This window comes from Chaetura pelagica, unplaced genomic scaffold, assembly GCF_000747805.2.
Source record: "Chaetura pelagica isolate M959 unplaced genomic scaffold, ChaPel_1.0 scaffold159, whole genome shotgun sequence".
In the NCBI taxonomy this organism is placed as follows: Eukaryota; Metazoa; Chordata; class Aves; order Apodiformes; family Apodidae; genus Chaetura; species Chaetura pelagica.
This window is the reverse complement of record NW_009954555.1, coordinates 3,128,279-3,147,452: the sequence shown is the minus strand read 5'-3', so window position 1 is coordinate 3,147,452 and position 19,174 is coordinate 3,128,279. Positions and strand designations below refer to the sequence as shown.

The following is a 19,174-nucleotide window of genomic DNA, read 5'->3' as shown; positions in this document are numbered from 1 at the left end:
AGGAGCATCGGGCGCTGCCGCGGCGGTTCAGGCAGACGGCGTTGAAGCTGCACTCCTCCTGGCACTTGTCTGCCCAGAAGAGGGGACAGAGCAGCTCACACCCAGCCCCGGGGCGCTCCGACGGGCGCGGGAACAGCGCGGGGCGGCGGGGAAGGGTCAGGGAGGAGAAGGTGACTTACCCTGATGCTGGCACTGCCCTGAACGCACCTTCTGGATCTCCAGCCCCCGGATGGCCCCCGAGCGCCCCATGGTGCACTCGTTGTCGTAAGTCACCCCGTCGTCGCCGCACACCGGTTCCCTCTTCGGGGGGCAGGTCTCGGGGCGGGGGAGCAGGTCTGCCCTGCGGGTGCGGGGGTTCACCCGGCACACGCGGTTCATGTCGTTGAGGACACCTTTGCAGGGGTCTGTGCAGAGCCAGGGCAGAGGGTTAGGCACACACACACACACCCCCTGCCCTGAGAGGTGATTCCCTCCTGGCTGTCCCCAAGAGGCTCTGCGCCTTCCCCAGCAGCACCCAAGGTGGTATCAGCTCTTCCCCAGGACTCCCCACACCTAAGGACTCGTTCTGAACTAGGGACAGGTGCCCTTCCCAAAGGGACAAGAGGAAATGGGCTCAGGTTGCACCAGGGCAGGTTTAGATTGAGTATTAGAAGAAACTTCCTCACTGAAAGGTTAATTAAGCACTGGAACCGGTTGCTCAAGGTGGCAGTTGAAACACCATCCCTGGAGGTGTTTAAAAGACACACAGAGGAGGTGCTGAGGGACATGGTTTAGCCCTGGAATTGGTAGAGCTGGGTTAATGGCTGGACTCGATGATCTTAAAGGTCTTCTCCAGCCAGAACCATTCTGTGGTCCTGTGACTGCTGGATGGGATGAGCTCTGCCTTTTTCCCCCATCTGGAGCTGTCTTCCCTCCCCTCTTCTACTGGACACAGCTCTGTACCCTAACCCAGGCAAACCTCCTGAGTCCAAGATGCATTTCCTGGACATTGCAAGATGCCTGTTGCCCCCATCCTGCTCCTCCCTCTCTCCTTCCCTGTCTTCCCAAAGTTCTGGAAGAGCCCCAGGGCCACCCATTGCCTTGCCCCACTGCTCTAATCCAGGCTTATCCAGATCCCCCTCTCTGATGAGCTGAGCTCACAGCAGCAAACCAAAACCACAGGCAGAACAGGTGCCCTCTGTTCCCTAATCCCTCCTCTAGCCCTGGATTGTCCTCTTGCTTGTCAAGCACAGCACCTGCAGGGAGCTGATTCATTTTCTGCAGAAACACCAGCAAATGTTTCCACCCTGGAATCCTACTATGAAATCCCCACGTTCACCACAGGGCTGACAAGGGGAGGAGAAATTCAAGCACCCCATTTCTCCCAGCCTCTCACAAGCAGGTGAGGGACCCCCTTTTTGGCTGTCCCCACACCCCGTGGAGAAGCTGGCCTAGGACAGGGCCACAGCTGAAGTATTTTGCTTTGTCCATTTGCTTTGTTCCATTCCATGGAACGAAGCAGATGCAGGAGCATTCACAGGACCTACCCAATCCATCTCCCACTTCTCCTCTGGCAAGAGCTGCCCTGCAGTTGCACCAGCAGCCAGCCAGGGATGTGTCACCTCCTTGGAAGCCTCTACAAACCCCAAGAAAAATCACAAAAACCTCTTGCATGATGAGAACACCTGGCATGGGTTCTCCCTCCCCTCCCCTGCAGTCCATCCTCCAGCCTCCCAGTGCACCACATAAAGTCCAAACAACTTCAAGTATTTTCAGCCCAGCAGCTCAACCCAGGCTGTCTGCACTTCTGCTGATGGCCAGCCAAAATCAGGAGGACCTCCAAGGAGCAGTAAGGCTCAAAGCCTCCTCTCTGCCCTAGAAACCAAGAGAGTAGCATCACCTCTTTCTCACCTCCCACTTGTACCCATCTTGCCCCACTTGGGACTGAGCAGTGGAAGCACAATTAAAGCTCTTCCAGGTTTTCAGCCTGCCCAAACATGTTCCCACACTCCCTTCCCTGGGGACAAACACTGGCCTGGCACGTGTCCTGGCTGATCTCATGGTTTTCCTAATGAAAACACTTGCTTTTAATTACAAGCATCCACAGCCATCAGGAGCCAAAGAGGAAGCCATGCTCAGAGTGGCAGGACTGTGTTCGTGCTGTGGGATTGGTGCCTGTTTGGGCTCCTTTCATGAGGGAGCTGCCCTGGGTCATGGGGAGCAGCAGGTTCCTTGCCAAGGGCAGCAGCCAGGGGACTACAGCCAGGGGAAGCAGCAGGAAGGGAAGGATGTGGCACAGATGTTCCCACTGCTCTCTAGGTCAGTGGGTCCCGAGCAGAAAAGTCCACAGCCAAATGCTGTGGGGAAATAATAGACTTACAGACTGGTTTGTGTTGGAAGGGACCCAAAAGATCATCTAGTTCCAACACCCACCATCAGCAGGGACACTTTCCACTAGATCAAGTTGCTCCAAGCCCCATCCAACCTGCCCTTCAACACTTCCAGGGATGGGGCAGCCACAGCTTCTCTGGGTAAACTGTTCCAGTGTCTCACCACCCTCACAGGGAAGAATTTCTTCCTAATGCCTAACCTAAATCTCCCCTCTGCCAACATAAAGCCATTCCCATCATCCCATCACCCCTTGCCCTTACAAAAAGTCTCTCTTCATCTTTCTGGAGCCCCTTCAGGCTCCGGAAGGTGCTCTAAGGTCTCCCTGGAGCCTTCTCTTCTCTGAACTCCCCCAACACTTTTTAGCCTGGAAGCCCTGGCTTGGTGTGAGTTTCAGAAGCTGCCACCCACAGCCTGACCTTCCTGCCCAGCTCACTTCTGAGCTGCTGACAGCAGGAACACCCCCAGGCTTTCCTCCCCAACCCAACCACTTCCCACCGCGCTCCTGACGCGGGAGGAACTCATTTTAAAGCAAAAAAACCCCAGGGGGATGGGGAAGGGACTCACCACAGGGGCCATCAAACTTCTTGAAGACGTTCTCCTGCTTGTCACAGGCGTGCTTGTTGAGGTGGCAGAGGCTGGGGTAGTCCTTCCCGTCGCTGCCGCACACGGTGCCCTCGGGCGCGGCGCTGCAGGACGAGGGGCACACGCACTTGGCCGACTGGCCGTCAGCAGAGAGGACACAGGTGCTGCCAAAGCTGCAGGTCACCTCTGCACAGGGGTCCTTGGAGCCTTGGGAGGGGGTGAGGAGAGGGCACGGAATGAGCACAGTGGCCTGTGCTTCCTGGCCACCGTTCTGCTCGCTCCTCCTTCTTCTCCCTCTCTTAGGGGACAAGTCAGCTCAGCGCACCCTGGTACCCACCGAGGCAGCCCCAGCTCCTCTGGGTGCCCAGGAACACACAGGATGGGGCACACGAGGAAGGGAGCTCACTGCCCACCTGGCCCTTCAGGCAGCCCCTCCTTTTGAACCCTCTCAGCCTGGCTGCTTCAAGCTCCTCTCCCTGCTCTGAGAGCCTCTCCCTTCAGCAAACGAGCAGAACAAGGGTCCTTAAGGCACCTCCTGCAAATTGTAATTAGAGGAAGAGCTCAAGGAGCAATTTCCTCACTGATGGGGAAGGGCCAAAATCTATTTGCCAGCTGGTTTTGCTCTTTTTTTTTTTTTCCCTCCTTTTCTTTATTTGTAATTTTTTTATGATTATTATTTTCAATAAATCACTCATCTCTCTCCCCTCTGACAAGAGCCCCAGCAGGAGCCCCGGGTGCAGATTTATTGCCAGCCAGAGCACTGCAGGAGAGAAAGGTCAAGTTAATTTACTCTGAGATGGGGAGACTGGGCTCTCATTTACACAGCTCCTTGCTCACAGCTGGTGGTGAATGCCAGGCTGGGGAAGGGCTTTGATGAGCCCACCCAGCCTATGCATCCCTCCAACTCCCCCCCAGGGCAGGGGTGACCAGCCTGGTGCAGCTGCCTGAGATGCAGGGCTCTTCCCCACTGGGCTGTCACAGACACCTTGAGTGGCCACGGGTGATTCTCTCAGTGTCCCTTCCCATCAGACCTGTCCTCAACCCCCAGGACATCACCAGCAATGACAACAGGAGCTCAGGGTGAGTCCCCCCGGGCTCCCACCGCCCTTGCACTCACCGCACGGTCCCTTGCTGATGACTTTGATCCTCCTCTGCTGGTTGCACTGGGCCTTCTCCAGCTCACACTCGTTGCTGTAGGTGGAATAGTCGGAGCCGCAGACAGGAGCCACCACCACGGGACAAGCTGTCTTCTTGCAGACACAGGAGGCCTGGGAAGGGTCTGTGGAGCTCCTCTCGCACAGCGCCCCGAAGCCGCACAGCATCCCCCGGCCTCAGCCAGGGCTGCTGCCTTCCAAAAAGGAAGGGTGCAGAGCAGCACCCCGGCCCAGGCTCCCACCCCTGCCTCCCCTCTCCACCCTGGCAGAGCTCCTCACAGCAGCTGGAGGCTGGAGGAAAGGCTGCAGCCCTCTGAGGCACCAGGGCAGCAAGGGAAAGGAGCAGCTCCAGGGCAGCAAGGTCCTGGCTCAGGACGTGGATGCCACCATCACGTCCTGGAACCAGCTGTTTAGGTTGGGTCCTTCTCCAGGGACACCAAGGGTGTGTTGGAAGTGTAAGGGGGGCTGAGCCAGCCTTGCCAGAGCCACCCACCCCAAAGCCACATGTCTGAGAAGAAGAGTTTTCCCTGTCAGGGCTGCTGCACCCCCAGCCCCCACCTCTTGCCCACACCCAGAGCAGGGGCACTAAGGAAGGGCACAGGTAACCTCAGCACTGCTATGGTGTGGAGTTGACAGCACAGAGACCACTGGCAAGGGCAGGATGGACAACAGAGTTTGTAAAGCCTTAGATAAAGCTTTCTCTGAAGAGAGGCTGTCCCTGCCACAGCCTCTGTGCCCCTTCTCACTCCAGTCTGCCCATTCTGCTTATTTCAAGCATGAACTGAAGAAAGCAGAGTCTGTCACCAGCTGTGCACCACAGCAGGGAGGACAAGGTCCTCCCTTGGTCATCATCAGTGAGATGCCTCCAACCCCATCTCAGGAGGAGCATCCCTAGGGCTCCAGAAAGCACCTGCACTGCCCAGGGCTCCTCTGCTCAAACCTTTCTGAGTCCACAACACGCTGTGTTTTCTGCTAACCACCAACAGAAAGGCAAGGAAGGGAGAAGAAAAGCCCCTCACCTGTTCTACCTGTTCACCACACACACTGCTTTATTCACTGCCATTTATGCAAAGCAGCCAAATCACGTGCCTGGTGTCTCCCTGAAGGAGATGCACGTTATCACATCCACTAATCAGAGCAGCCAGCACAGACCAGTTCAGCATCTGAATTGCTAATGTGGTAGGAATTCTTGGGCTGGAGGGAGGAAGGGAGAGGGCAGGTGTCTCCAGCCTTGGTGGTCTGTCTGCAGGTGAGACAGGGACAGCAAGAGATGCCAGAGCTTTCTGCCTGCTGGGTACAGCCCTGGGCACAGCCCTGCACGCCCCACAGGCACTGCTGGGCTCACATACATGCACACACACACACACACACACACACATGCACACACAGTCCCTGCACCAGTACCCACAGCCCCGGGCAGTCCCCACTGCCCAGCACCTTCCCAGCCACACAGCACACCTGAGAGGTGGGGACTGACCTACATACCAGAGAAAGAGAAATCATAAAAGGCAAAATAAAATGCTCAACAGCAGCTCATTTACACTTCAATTCCCAGGCATTTGCCTTTGACTGCCTCGGGATTTCTGAGCTCATCTGCTCGGCAGAAACGCAGCACTAAGAGACTAATATAATCAAATCAAAAAGAACTCTCTTTCTCTCCTGCCCAATATCTAAAAGCAATTCATCATTTTTATGAAGCACTCTGGAATAGTCTTTCCTGCTCTTTCCGTTGCTGCTCTTTCTGTCTCTCTCTTTTTTTTTTCCCCTTCCTTTAATTGCTAATGAGCCTGTTAAGCTCTGAGATGAGAGGGCTGGGGAGGTGTGTGAGGGAGGGATGCAAAAAGCAGGACAAGAGGGGGTTCACCCAGCAGGTCTGTGGAGCTGAAGTGTCACTGCGTGGTACCTCATCCACTGGGGAGGCAGAGCTGGAGCTGTCTGAGAGATCAGAGCTGCCAAAGGGAAAGGATGCAGGTCTGGGATGCAGATCCAGCCTGGAGCAGAGTTCAACCAAGCACCTGCAGGAAGGTGGAGGGGGGGAAGAGGTGCCTGTATGAAGGCACTTGCCTTCAGGACACACCGACCCAGGTTCAGCTTGTTCAGGGAAACCAAGCTGGGAAGAATGCCCAGGATTTCAAGCTATGTGACAGGGACAGCTCTCTCCTTTCTTAAGCTCCTCTGTTCTTGTCTCTTGCCTCAGTGGGAAAAGAGCCTCACACACCCAAGGGGAGGGCACAGCCAACCCAGGTCTGGTCCCACTCAAACTGGGGAAGTTTTCAGTGGGATCCAGTTCAGGGCAGCACTTCAAAATCCCCATCCTAAGACCCTCGTTGCTGTTTGCAGGTGCATCTCCTTCCCACCCAGCAGCACTTTTGCTTTGGGTTCTCTGCAGCAGGCAGGAGGCAGAAAAAAGCTTCCCACACTGGACAGGACTTCTGAAGAACTGAGAACATGGCTCATGGTTTTGACTCTGCTTCAAAGAAACTCAGGAAATTGTCTTTCAGATTCGGAGCCAACCTGTGTTTTCTTTTAAGGGATCCTCCCTGTACTTGTTTTGCCCACATTGAAGTAAGAATCTCGAAGTGATCAAAGCAATGAGAAAAGACAACAAGACCACAAAGTATTGTCAAGTTAATTGGGTCAAGCCACATAAAGGAAGCTGATGTTTTATCAGAATTGATGTTTCAGTCTATCCTTGCCCCCTGAATCGTATTTCATAAACAGAGAAGGGACATAATAGGCCAATATGTGAGCAAATGATGATATAAAGGGGATTTATTTACCTCCTGTTCCATATCAAGTGAGTGTTGTCAAAGGGAGCTGTTACAGCCCCGGGTTTGACAGACACCTTCCCACTCTCTGCCAACGAGCTCCATCCCTGGAGAGCAGCTCCCACACCCTGTTGCCTTGGAGCTCATCCTGCCTGTCCTGTGGACACCTGAGCAGGCTGGAGAGCAGGGTGATGGCTGGGTGCCACCCCCAGGCACCCTGTCACAAGGACCCAGCTTCCCTGAGTCTCAGTGCTCCTGCCTGGGAAGTGGACAAAGTGAGAAAGAAGAAAACGCTTCAAACTGGAAACAAATTGTGACAAGCAAATTGGTCATTTCAGCTCCTTTCACTTCTAATCGCCGCTGGTGCTCCCAGTGTAGAGGCCTATTTGTTCACAGCAGATGATTCTGAGAACTCATCCATCCAAAGCTGGGATGCAGTTGGATGAGGCAAGGTCAGAACTCCAACAAGAATGAAGCTAAATGCCTCAATTCTCCTGCCAGACCCAGGAGATGAAACAGGTTTATTTCGCCTGCTAAGATGACTCAACCAAACAAGCTCTGCAGAGGATGAAACTCAGAGGCAGCTTCCTTCCTCCCCAGCATCTCTCTCTCTATCCCTCTTTCTCTCTGTAGTTTTACCTGGGAGGATACAAGAAGTGTCACCATCCCTGATGTGGAAGGAATAAAGGGTGGGAAATCAGAAGCAAAAAAGTAGAGGCTGCTCTTCCATGTACTCAGGTCTGACCAAGGCTTCACCTCCTGTTCCCTGTGCAGAGCCACCCCAGGTAGAGGGGCTGGGTGAGGGCAGAAGGCAGCAACAAGCAAGGCACCAAGTGCCCTTGTCCTAATGCTTGCACATCACAGTCTGAATAAACACCTAACCAAGCCTACAGAAGGGCAAGGGCCTCTCAGACCTGATTCCCAACAGTGCTGGTGAAGCCCACGCTGGCAAAAGCAGCCCAGAAGCAAGGGCTGCAGACCACTCTGTTCCCAGCACTGCTGCCACTCCAGGTGCCCAGAGCTGGGCTCTGCTGGGCATCAGGCCAAGGTACAACACAGGGACCTGTCCAGGCAGACAGGAGTGCAGAGATGGTACTCCCCAGCCTGGCAAGGAAATCATCTACCTGCCCACCTGCACCAGGGGTGTGTAGAAGGACCAGGACACTGCACCTTTACACCAGCACCAGGACAGTGACCAGACTTTTTCCTCCCAGTCTGCTTTCCACAGCACTGGGCAGACACACCAGGGTCTCAGCCAAGCCTCATCCACAGCAACACTGCAGCTGGAGGCTCTTGAGACAGCTGTGGGGACACCTCTGAAGGGGGGGACACTTCTGCATGGGGGGACATCTCTGCAGGGGGGACATCTCTGCAGGGGGGGACACTGGAAAGCAGCAGTGAACCAGAGGCAGCTCTGAGCTTGGGAATGTTTGGGATGTTGGGGGCTGCAGTTCACTGGGGCTTGTTCCCCTGGTGGCAGAGGGGAGGTGAGATCTCCCAGCACTTGTTCAAGCTCCCAAAGTGGCTGCAGAGCCAGGGGCCAGGCTGTGCAGCCGGGCTGGGAGCAGAGCAGAGCTAAAGCCAAGCACGGGCTGGTCAAAGCAGCCCCAAGCTGCAGAGCCCAGGCTCAGCAAGGCTCCTGGCAAACAATGAGAGCAGCACTTGTCTGGAGCAGAAAAAAGCTGCAGCTAGGAGCTGACCTTTCCCAAACCTCCTGAGCAGCCGGGGATGAGGGAGAGAAGCAGCCCAAGTGAGGGATCCACACAAGACTTGAGCCAGCAGAGCAGAACAAAAGGGAGGGCTTGGGCTCATTGTGCCCAGGCTGAATAGCAGCCAGGCCTCTCCATGTCTCTTAGCAGCACTGGAGCAGAAACAGGATCATAAATAACAACAACAATAACAATACAAATGTGCACTTGCTAGAGAGGGAGGGAAAAGCAAAAGGTGTTGCTGTGGGTAACTCATGTCACTGTGCTTCCCCCCACACTGAGTCAGCATCACTGCCTGGGCAGGCAGGCCAGGGAAGCCTCCTCTTCCTCAGCAGCCCCAGGCTGAGCCTGCAAGAGCTAGAAGGGCTTTGAGAAGAGATTCAAGGCCAGGGGAAAGACTGGCTAGAAGAGATCGAGGCCAGGGGAAAGACTATTGGGGTTCAGAGCCCTGTTCCAGCTAAGAGACACTTTGCTCTGAGGCTCTGCAGGGTCCTGCAGGGACTGCCTGGTTCAGGGCAGGGCACCAGGGGAGGATGAGGAGCTTCCCAAGAGGCAGAGGGGCAGCAGCCAGGCACAGTGACCAAGGGACAGAAGCCACCCCTGGAAACACCTTCCCCAGCCTGCCAATGATCCTGGGGACTGGCGCGCAGGATGCCAGGGTGGGATGTCAGCACCAAGGAACCATGGAGAAGGGAAGGGGAAAGGAGAGGGATGACAAGCTGAGAGGAGCCTCTGGGAGCCCATCTAGGATGGCAGCTGAAAGTGGGGTGAGAAGAGGGAGCATCAGGGCTGCAGAGCACTTCTGACTGCAGCCTGGGCCCCGAGCTGCTGGCACTGGGCAGAACCCAAACCCTCCTGCAGAAAGAGCAGCTCCCCATGGCACCAGCACCACCACAGAGGTTGGGATCCAAGCCTCCCACCCCACCCGTGACACTTCCTCAAGCAACCCCTAATGAGCAGCAGGGAGGGAGGGGGATGCTTGGTTGCCAAGGCTCAGCTCAGCACTTCCCCAGGCAGGCTGTGCGGGCACAGGTGGCTGCTGCTCCAGGAGAAGCTGCCAGTGCTGCTGGCATCAGCTCCACCTCCTCCTGTCCAACAGTGCCTGCAGATGCCCAAAATGCTGGAAGGACAGCCGAGGGTAGGACAGCTCCATTGTGGCCAACAGAGAGGGCCAGAGCCAGCAGCAGGGCAGCCAGAATCACTGATACAGGAGCTGGTGTGAGGCTGCAGGGAGCTCAGGAGGAGGTGAAGCCAAGGCTCTGCTGGAGCTGGATCTGAGAGACTGGGCAAAACTGGGCACAGCACACACACATTTCCTGACCCAGACTGGACCTGCACGTCCTTCCCAGCTGCCAGCTCCAGGGAGAGCTCTTGGGTGAGTTACTCAAACCCACCCTGCCCTTCTTCTAGTAAGGACACACCAGGGAGATGGAGCAGGCAGGGAGGGGGGAGAGCAGCTTCAGCTTCAGCTCCCCAACCAGCTCTGTGCCTTGCTTCTCCCACTTACAAAAAAACAACAACAAAAAAAGGCAGATAACACTAATTACCAAACCCCCAATGTCAGTTGGTAAATAGCTCAATATAAGTAGTAGGGGTTAATAACCAGCTGGCTTCATCAAGTGCTTTGAGATCTTGAGGTGAAGAGCTCTATATAACAAGCCCCAAGCCTTCACACTGAATGTTTCTCCAGCTTAATAACAATAATCATAAATGTAATGTCAAAATTGCTCTTTTCCACTGTAGAGAAAAGAAAGAACTCCTCCTGGAGCAGCTTGCTGACTGCTTATTGCACCCTGCCAGGCTGGCTGCAGAGCCTGCCCCTTGGGAGGAGCACCAGGGAGGTGCCCTCCAGGATCCCAGCTTTCCCCTTAGCAGGAATCCTGCCAGGAGAGGAGAAGGAGGAGGGGAAGGCTGGGAAAAGGCACAGAGAATTCCTGGCAGCTCCCCTCTCCCCAGCCAGGCCTGCCTGCTGAAGGCACAACCTGGGCTTGCCAGCCTGGACCTGCTCCAGATCCCAGGGGAGTCCATCCCTGCTCCAAACGGGCTGAGAAAAACAATCAGAAAAGCACAGCTGGAAACTTGATTACAGCTTGTGGGTGGGAGATAGGAGAGTGGGATGTACCTGCTTCCAGGGCTTCAAGCATCTCCAGGGATGGAGAAGGGGTGAGAGAGAGAAGGTGATCAGCACACGACAGCCACAGCCACCAACCCCCACAGCAAGGGCCTCGGGCAGGAGATGGAAAGGCACTTCCCTGCAGCACCCTCAGGAAGGTTTGAGGGCACCCTGCTCCTCTGGGGACCCACGGGTGACCAAAACCCTGGCACTGGGTGTTCTTGTTCATGGGAAGATGGAAGAACAAAGACATCCATGCTAAAGGTGCAGGGTGGCTGCCTCCTACTGCTTGTGGGTTAAAAACTCTCCCTCTCTTGGAAGCTCCCCTGGTCAAGCCATTTCAAGCAGACTGGATAGGGAGAGCAGCCCCAAACTGGTGAGGCTGGGCAGCAGAGGGGAAAAGCTGTGAGGCCTGAACACACCTTTCCAGTCCCTGCTGCAGAGCGATGGGGACGGGGCCAACAGACACCTTCCCATCCCACCCAGCACCACCCCCTGCTTGGTCCCCAGGGACAGGGAGCTCACTGGGGGCCACACTAGTGACTTGTCCTGCCTCAGATGCTGCCTCAGAGCAGCAACTGTTCAGTACTTGTGTTAGAGAGGCAAAGGCACCGTGACAGGTCAGGCAAGAGGCTCTCACATGCCCTGGCAGCCCAGCAGGGTGAGGGACCTGCTGAGCCACCTGCCATGGGCAGCTCCTCAGCCAGGGGACAAGATGGACAAGCAAGGTGGTAGAAGCCAGCACAGCTGCTAGCAAAGGGTCGGGGCACGTGGCAAACCCCAAGGCTTGCTCTGGGCAAGGGATCCAGCAGGGCTGGCACAAAGGGAAGGCAGCAGAGCTGCTCTGAGGGCTTCCCCCTGCTGAGAGGGCAGAGGGGAAGGCAGGACCCTGGGGACAGAGCTGTGCTGTGACAGGCCAGCACAGGCCAGCATCACTGCTGCAGGAGGTGCCCGTTGCCATGGAGATGGGCCAGGCTGCCTCTCCAGCCTCCCTGAGCACATTTGCTCCTCTTCCCAGCCTCCCACCCATCAATATTAATCACATCAGCCAGGGCTTGCTCGGTGAGGGGGAAGGAGCCACCTGCCCTGCTGGAAGGGCTAGCAGGGCAGCAGAGCTGGGGTGTCCACTCCATGGCTCAGCACCTCCAGCTCAGCACCAGCTCTCCAGGAAGAGGAGCACAAAGCCACGGATCTGGTGTCACTAACACCAAGCTGCTTCACCCAGGCTTGCAGCCCTACCCTTGGCATGGCCAGGGCAGCACCAGGAGCATCCCAGCCCCAAGGCCTTGAGTCCCAGTTTTGCCCATTTTCACCCCATTTGCACCCTGTTCCTGCCTGCAACGTGGGCAGTGGCTTCAGGAGGTGGGTGTGAGAGCACAGGGAGCCTCAGGGAGCAGGGCAGCAGCCCTGCCAACAGCCCAGCAGGTCCCAGGGGACAGGGAGGGCAGCACCCCTCCTCGCTCAGCAGGTCTGTGCACATCCTCAGTTCCATGGCTGAGCCTCAGAGTTGGGCTACACTGCAGATCTGTGCTCCCCAAGCCCACAAGAACCTCTGAAGAACAAGTCCTCAAACCACCTAAGTTTTTCAAGCCCACACATGCTAAGGATGGAAGGTCCTTAAGAAGCTGAGTGAATAGGAGGCTCCATCACCCACTTTGGGAGCCTCTGTGACACACTCAGCTCTCCAAGGATTTTACTTGCACAGCACCAGGGGTGACAAAGATCCCTGGGAAACCAAGTGTCTCCTCCTGAGACCATAGTGTGGTCATTCTGCTTCCCCAAACACACTCTGTGGATCCCAGAGGCAGCGAGGGGAAGCCCAGAAACGTGACCATCACCAGCCACAACCTTTTACAGCCCAGCTGCCCAACAAAACACCCTTCACCTCTAAAAGCCACCACAACTGAAATCCAACCCAGGAGCAGCAGAGCTGGCAGAGGTGCAGCCCATGCCCTGGCAGGGCTGATGCCAGTGATGTGGGCAGCACGGGCAAGGCAGGACTGGGAGGAGAACTGACTCCATGGTCTGTAATTAGGGGTGGGTGGGGGTGGGCAGCAAGGAGAAAAGCTCATCAGCTGGAAGATCTAACAGCAAAATCATGTGCTGGAGGCAGAGGGAGGGGAGGGAGCTGGGGGCGGGCAGGGGGTTGCAGGGAGGAGTTGAAAGCATCATGTTCTGGGCTCTAAAACATCAAAGTCGCTCTTGCAAACCAAACATAGTCTTAAAAGAGTCACTCATAAATGTCTCACCAAGAGCAGCTCCCAGCAGGGTGCCCTGGCTGCTCATCCCTGGCAGCAGCTGGGACAGGAGCGGGTTGGAAACACCTTCCAGGAAGGATGGGAGGGAGAAGCAGGATCCAGCTGCCCTGCCCACCCCCCCCAGGGCAGGGATCTGCCCCAGGCAGCCACCCCATGGCAGAGCAGCCCCAGCCCAGCAGGCAGGGAGCAGCCTGAGCACAGCCCACGCCAGGGCAAGGAGGGAAACAACCTACTTGGATGGTTAGAACCTACTCCCACCTGCTGCAAAGGTGTTTACAAACCAGGGAGATGAGAGAGCTCAGGCAGGGCAGGAGGCTGCAGCAGCCTCTGGGTGCCTGGAGGGGATGAGGGGATGGGGGTTCCTCCCCAGCCAGGGCAGGTCCAAGGGCAGAAAGGGGCTGCAGGGTGGGCAAGGCCAGCACTGGCCCTTTGCTGCCCTTCCCTGGCCCCTCTGCAGGCTCTTCTCAACAGCCCAGCTCCCTCCACAAGGTGCCACACACCAACCCCAGCATGGAACAGCCACGGGGAGGAGAAGACAAAGCCAGACAACTGATGGGTGGTTGTCACCAAGCCAGGGAAGTCCTGGGAGAGCCGAGGCAGAGCCTGAGCTCCATCTGCAACCTGAGCAAGGACCTGAGCGAGGGAACACCAGGAACACCCCAGCAGTCCTCCCATCTGCTCCCCCTCTAACACTGCAGCCACATAACATGAAAGTGCATAAATTGATCCCCAAGAGAAAGCTCAAACCTCACTGTAAACGGAGAAGAAAACACTCTCAAGAGATCAAAAGTGGTGCCTAATAACTGCTGCTCCCTTATCTCCTGCTCAGCTTCTGAAGAGCTATGTTTAGCATCTCTCACCTCTCCAGAGCAACCCTGGAGGAGTGTGAGCTGGCTTGGCTGGAGAACCCTTTGCTGTGGTGTTCAGGGTGTGGATCCCAGGTGGGAAAACCATTTCTCCCATGGGGGCAGCAGCCAAGAAAGCCAGGCTGGGCCACGGGGTGAGGCCATGGGAACAGTCCATGGGGATAGAGGCTCCACAACACAGGGTTGGAACATCAGCAAGAAGAAAAACAAAGGGGAAGCCAAAGGCTTCAGTGACTGAATTCAGTGCAGGACCCCCTAGGGGACAGGCAGCTTCACCCTGCAGCCATGGCCTGCCCAGGCTCCTGGGGCAAACAGGAGAGCAGCCCAGGTTCAACCCCCCCCAGGTGCTGCAAGGTGTTGCAAGCCCCACACCAGCAGTGCAGGAGATCAGCAGCTCAGCTGGTGCTGCAAAGAAGCCTCAGAGAAGGAGCAGACACTTCTGCAATGAGAAGGGAGAAGCTGGTGCAAAACAAATTCACCTGGTGCAGAGCGAGTGATTTTCTTGTCTCTGCTCTGTGATGTGTGACAAGACTTCTCACCACGCTTTGATGCTCCTGCTCTCTCCTTGCTCAGCAACACCAGCCTCAGCCCAGAAGCTGATGCAGCCAGAGGGGCAGGGACTCCCCACTCCCACTGCTGGGCTCTGCCCTGGGGCAGGATCCTCCAAACACACTCCTGGAGCATCCCTGCCCCACACCCACCTGCTGCTTGACACAGAGAGGTGAGGGCAGCCCAGCAGCTGGTGTGGGCCTGCAAGGAGCACCAGCAAGACTTAGGACCAGTCCCTGTGCCTGTCAGCACTGCTGGGTGGGGAGGTGACACGGGTGGACATCACAGCTTGAGGGCCTAGGGAGGCAGCTCATGGCTGGAGTGGATTCCTTCCCCTGCTGCTGCAAGTCAGCTCCCAACATCTTAAACCACACGTGTGGAAGAGGAAATTCCTCACTAGAAGGGTGGGGAGAGCCTGGCCAAGGTTGCCCAGGGAAGCTGTGGCTGCCCCATCCCTGGCAGTGTGGAAGGGCAGGTTGGATGGGGCTTGGAGCAGCCTGGGCTGGTGGGAGGTGTCCCTGCCCATGCAGGGGGTTGGGAATAGATGATCTTTAAGGTCCCTTCCAACCCAAACCAGTCCATGATCATATTACTGGGGCCAGGAAAAGCATGGGTACAAAAGGAAGAGAACATGAAGTGGTCAGAAAAGGCCAAGGGCTGCAAAATGCAGCTGGGGGCACAGAAGAGACAGGTCTGCAGCACCTGCCCATTGAACTGAGACCAGCCCCTCCACAAAGCCTGGGCTCTGGATTCATTTTGCAGCATCCAAGCCTCAGATTGGCTTGTGTCAAAGAGGAACAGGCTGGGATTAGCAGCCAAAGCCAGCAGGGTGTTCCAGTGCTGCCCTGCACGAAGGGAACTAAACTGAAGAGCTTGTGTTTTATTTGAAGTTGTATTTTCATGGCTCTTTTCCCAGTGTTGTCACCCCCCTGAGCAGGCACAGAACTGCCCAGAGAGCCACCAGGCTCCCTTGGGAAGCTAAAAGCTTCCCCGGGCACAGAGGGGGTGCTCTGGAACATGTTTGCACCCCAGGAAGGCAGAGACAAACACCAGGGGGACCAGACCTTGCAACAATAGAGGTGGCTGCCACTCTGCATGGCAGGAGGGAGTCACCAGAGGTGGAAGGGAGCTGGGCTTGACCCATAAGAGGGTGCTGAAGGACATCCAGCAGCCAGGTGAAAAACAGTGCCCAGGACTGAGGGCACTGCAGGATCAATCCACTAACCAACTTGTAAAACCACCTTCAGCAGGATTTTCTCTGCCTAACCCCCCCATGCCTGGACCAGTTCTGCAAACCCCCAGGTTTCTGGAGCTGGCAAGCACAAGAAAGCATTTTTCCAGTATTCCATTCCTCCAATAATCCTCATCTCATGCATCACTGCTGCTTTTATGCATCCAGAAATAAGTGTTCAGTGCTGCTCCCTCGGCCGGGGGGACGTTGGGCCAGCATCTCTCTCCACACTCACAAGGAAAACAGAGTCCAGCCTTCTCAGGTGTTTCCAAACCCAGGACCTGCAGCTGGCTGGTGCCATTAGCACACCTGCAAAGGTGCAGAGATGCCAGCAAAAAAGGGCTGGTCCCCAGCCCTCCTGGTGAGGACTCTCCCTGTCCCCTACGCAGAGCTCGCCAACACGTACCCGACCAAGAGGGTCCTGCATCCCTGCAGGGCACCTGGGAGAGGAGAGGGGCAGAAAGAGACACCAAGAGCCTGTGCCCCACACTTGGCATCCACCCCAGATCTCCCCAGCCTGGCTGCACAGCTCCAAGAAGTCTTATTGTTCTCCCTGCCCTGCAAACCCACAGCAGCCCAACCTCTCCGCCCAGAGAACACAGAGAAGGGAGGAGGAGGTGCCTTCCAAATATCCTCCCCCACCGTTTCTTTCACCCCAGGGGAGGCAAGAAGGCACAGCCCACCCTGCCTGCCCCCCACACCACACCTGCCAGCCTCCCCCCCCAAAGCACTCCTGCCCTGGGGAGCAGCAGCTGAGCCAACATCCACCCCCACGCCCTGCACAGGCTCCTCCTGCCACCAGAGAAAGGAGTATTATCCAGCTTGGATGCCACGAGCCAGACTCTCAGCTGGGGAAAAGGCAACAGCCTTCACTGCATTTAAGCCAGCCAGGCCCTGGGACTCTGTGGAGCTTTAACAAGCCCCTGCCCAGCTGCAGGAACACCAGGAGATTGGGGAGAAAGCAGCGAGTTCACAGCAGGGATGGCCTTGCTTCCACTCTATAAACCAGTGTGTGGCTGGAGAGTTTTCCAGGGTAGAGATTGGGGTTGGAAGAAAAGGAAGAGAGAAACAGCACCCAGGAGAGACACCTCCTGCCAAGCCTGTCACCTCCAGGGTCCCAGCTGCAGCCCCTTCTGTGTGGGCACCATGGGGTCTTTGCAGAGAAGATGCCCAAAGTGTGGGAAGCCACTTCTTCCGGATGCAAACTGAGGTCTGACACTGCCAGGGCTGATGGTGATTTATTTCTAGCTTTGCACCACCATTTGGAAGGGGAAAGGACCCTGGCAGGCCTTCCAGTAGCAAGTTATCCAGAGAGAAGCCACAAGTTGGTGATCCCCAGGGGCTGGCAGAGGTTTGGCTCCTGGCACAGGCTGCCAGCTGGTGGCCACTCACTGCTCACCACAGAGCTCTGCAGCCTTGGGGAAGGTATCCAGAAGATAAAGAGGCCACAACCCTCAAGGAGCCCAGCTGGAGAAGCAGCAATGAAGGGGCCATGCTGTGCTCCATGCTGAGACACAGCCCCTGTGGACTGTCCATAGGACCAGAGCCACATCTCCAAGCCAGCCCAGGTGATGAACAGTGCCAGGCTCTCCTGCCCAGCCACAGGGAACAGCCCCTTCACCCTAGGCAGAACCTCCTCCCCATGCCCTGTGCTCTTCTCCATCCAGAAACTCTTCCCAAAGACAACATGAGGCATTTGCACCATAGGAGACCTGCAAAAGGAGGCACCTCATCTGGCATCTCACCAAGGGTGGTTGTTTCCCATCTCTGGTGGGGACCTGAGATCTTTTGGAGTATGTCATCTGGATGGGCTAAGCTGCTAATATTTTGAAGCCCTGAGCTAGGAGTTACACCTACGTTCCTTGTTATTTTTGCTTCAGATGTCTTCTCTGGTCCAATTATAGATTAATCACACTTTATCTTGCATCCGTTTCTCCCCCGCCCCCTCCACACCCCCACCAGAGAAGGAAAGAAAGACAGAAACAAACGTGTTATTAATTGGCTGCTGTTCTCTGCTGGGTTCTTACCCATGCACGTGAAACTAGGGAGGCTGGGGAAGGGGACTGAGCAGCTGCCAGCAGAAAGCAGGGCATTTTAAGCCTGATTTTCAGAGAAAACAAAGCTCCTGTGATGACACTCTGAGCATGTGCCTGCCTGCATCCAGCAGCTCTTCAAGGCACTGACTGATAACAGCATGGCCTCAAAAACCAAAGTTCCTACAGGTCTGGGAAACCAGAAGGCTTGAGCAAGCCCAGAGGAAAGGTGTGAGGTGCTGGTGAGCACACTGCTCATCAGACAGCAGGGAACCCAGAGGGGAGAGGCAATCAATCCAGCACCCCACTGCCTCGGGACAGGCAAGGTCAACACTTGGAGGCAGGGAAGGAGCTGTTAGGAAATTCCAGAAGGAGAAACCTCTGGGACCCAAGTGAGGATGGAGGGTTGTGCTCCAGTCGCCCAGAATTTACATGCCCACACCCTTTCTGGCCAGGACAGTGGAAATACCTGAGGTCCAGCTGAACACCAGTTTCCATTTTGTTCTTGGTGCTGGTGAGGCTGAAACCTTTTGCCAGCTGGAGCTCCAGCCCAACAGACTTTTTGGTAGCACTTACACAGTGTTAGTAACTGCCTGATCAAGGTCTGCATGGGCTGGGATGATGGAGCTTTGGCTGCACAGCAGAAGCAGCAATTTCATGAACAGCCAAGAGCATCTCAGCAACCTCTGCTACCTTCAAAAATCACCTCTCCATGAGCTGCTCACCCCATGTACTTCCCGTGGAGATATTCCTTCCTGCTTTGTACCCATTTAACCTCCTGCTCCCCTGAGGCAGCACAACTAACTCCAGCTCTTTCCCAGCAAGACCAAGCCCTGCTAAGGCAGCAGAGCATCCCAGGAAACACCATGTCCACATTACTCCCCTGAACAGGCATTCTTCCCTGCTCCCAAGGCAGGGTGGGAGGTGGCAGGGAGGATGTCTGCTGCCCAGGACAGTGACATGCAGCCTTCCAGAACCCACAAGGTACAACTGGCCACCTCCCTCACTGTCCTCCCCTGGGCTGCTCTGACACCACACCAAAAAACCCAAGGGACCAAGGGAGGCACAACACTGTTCCTGGCTCTTTGCTCAAGCTAACAGCCCCTCAGCCCCTCCTGGTCCTTCCCTCACCTGCAGCTCTGCCACAAGCCACGGGCACACGTGCCATTTGCTTTCTTAAATTCCTTTGTCGTGTGCCTGCAGAGCAGCCAGCCTTTCCAGAACAGCCACTGGATTGATTCAACACTGATGCTTTTCAGGAAAAAGTCCCCTCCCTTCCACAGCCTCAGCAGACAAACCAGTAAAGCTCTGCAAACCAACACCCTGGAGATCCCAGCTCCCTCCCCAGCCCCGCGTTCCCGGGGACCAGGCGGGCACAGGGAGCAGCCAGTCAGCCACGAAACAGATCACTGGGTCAGGAGATGCTGCTCCACCCTCAGCCACGGGAAGCAGGAGAGGCTGAAGCCACTGAGCCCTCAAGTGCCCCCCGAGCAGAGGAGCTGAGCCCCAGCACGGCCGCTGTTCCCGCTGTACCCCGCGGA

At 56.2% G+C, this 19,174-nt stretch overlaps 1 protein-coding gene across 1 annotated transcript in view; it reads right to left on the bottom strand.

The window, feature by feature from the left end:
- AGRN (agrin) overlaps window positions 1-19,174 on the bottom strand; it is a 124,935-nt gene that overhangs the window by 50,946 nt on the left and 54,815 nt on the right. The window contains exons 5-8 of the mRNA XM_010005260.1: window positions 4,070-4,282; window positions 2,935-3,159; window positions 180-404; window positions 7-69 (exon numbers count right to left, since the gene is read on the bottom strand). Of these exons, the coding sequence (XP_010003562.1) occupies window positions 7-69; window positions 180-404; window positions 2,935-3,159; window positions 4,070-4,282 (726 nt within the window). The remainder of the gene's footprint in view (window positions 1-6; window positions 70-179; window positions 405-2,934; window positions 3,160-4,069; window positions 4,283-19,174) is intronic.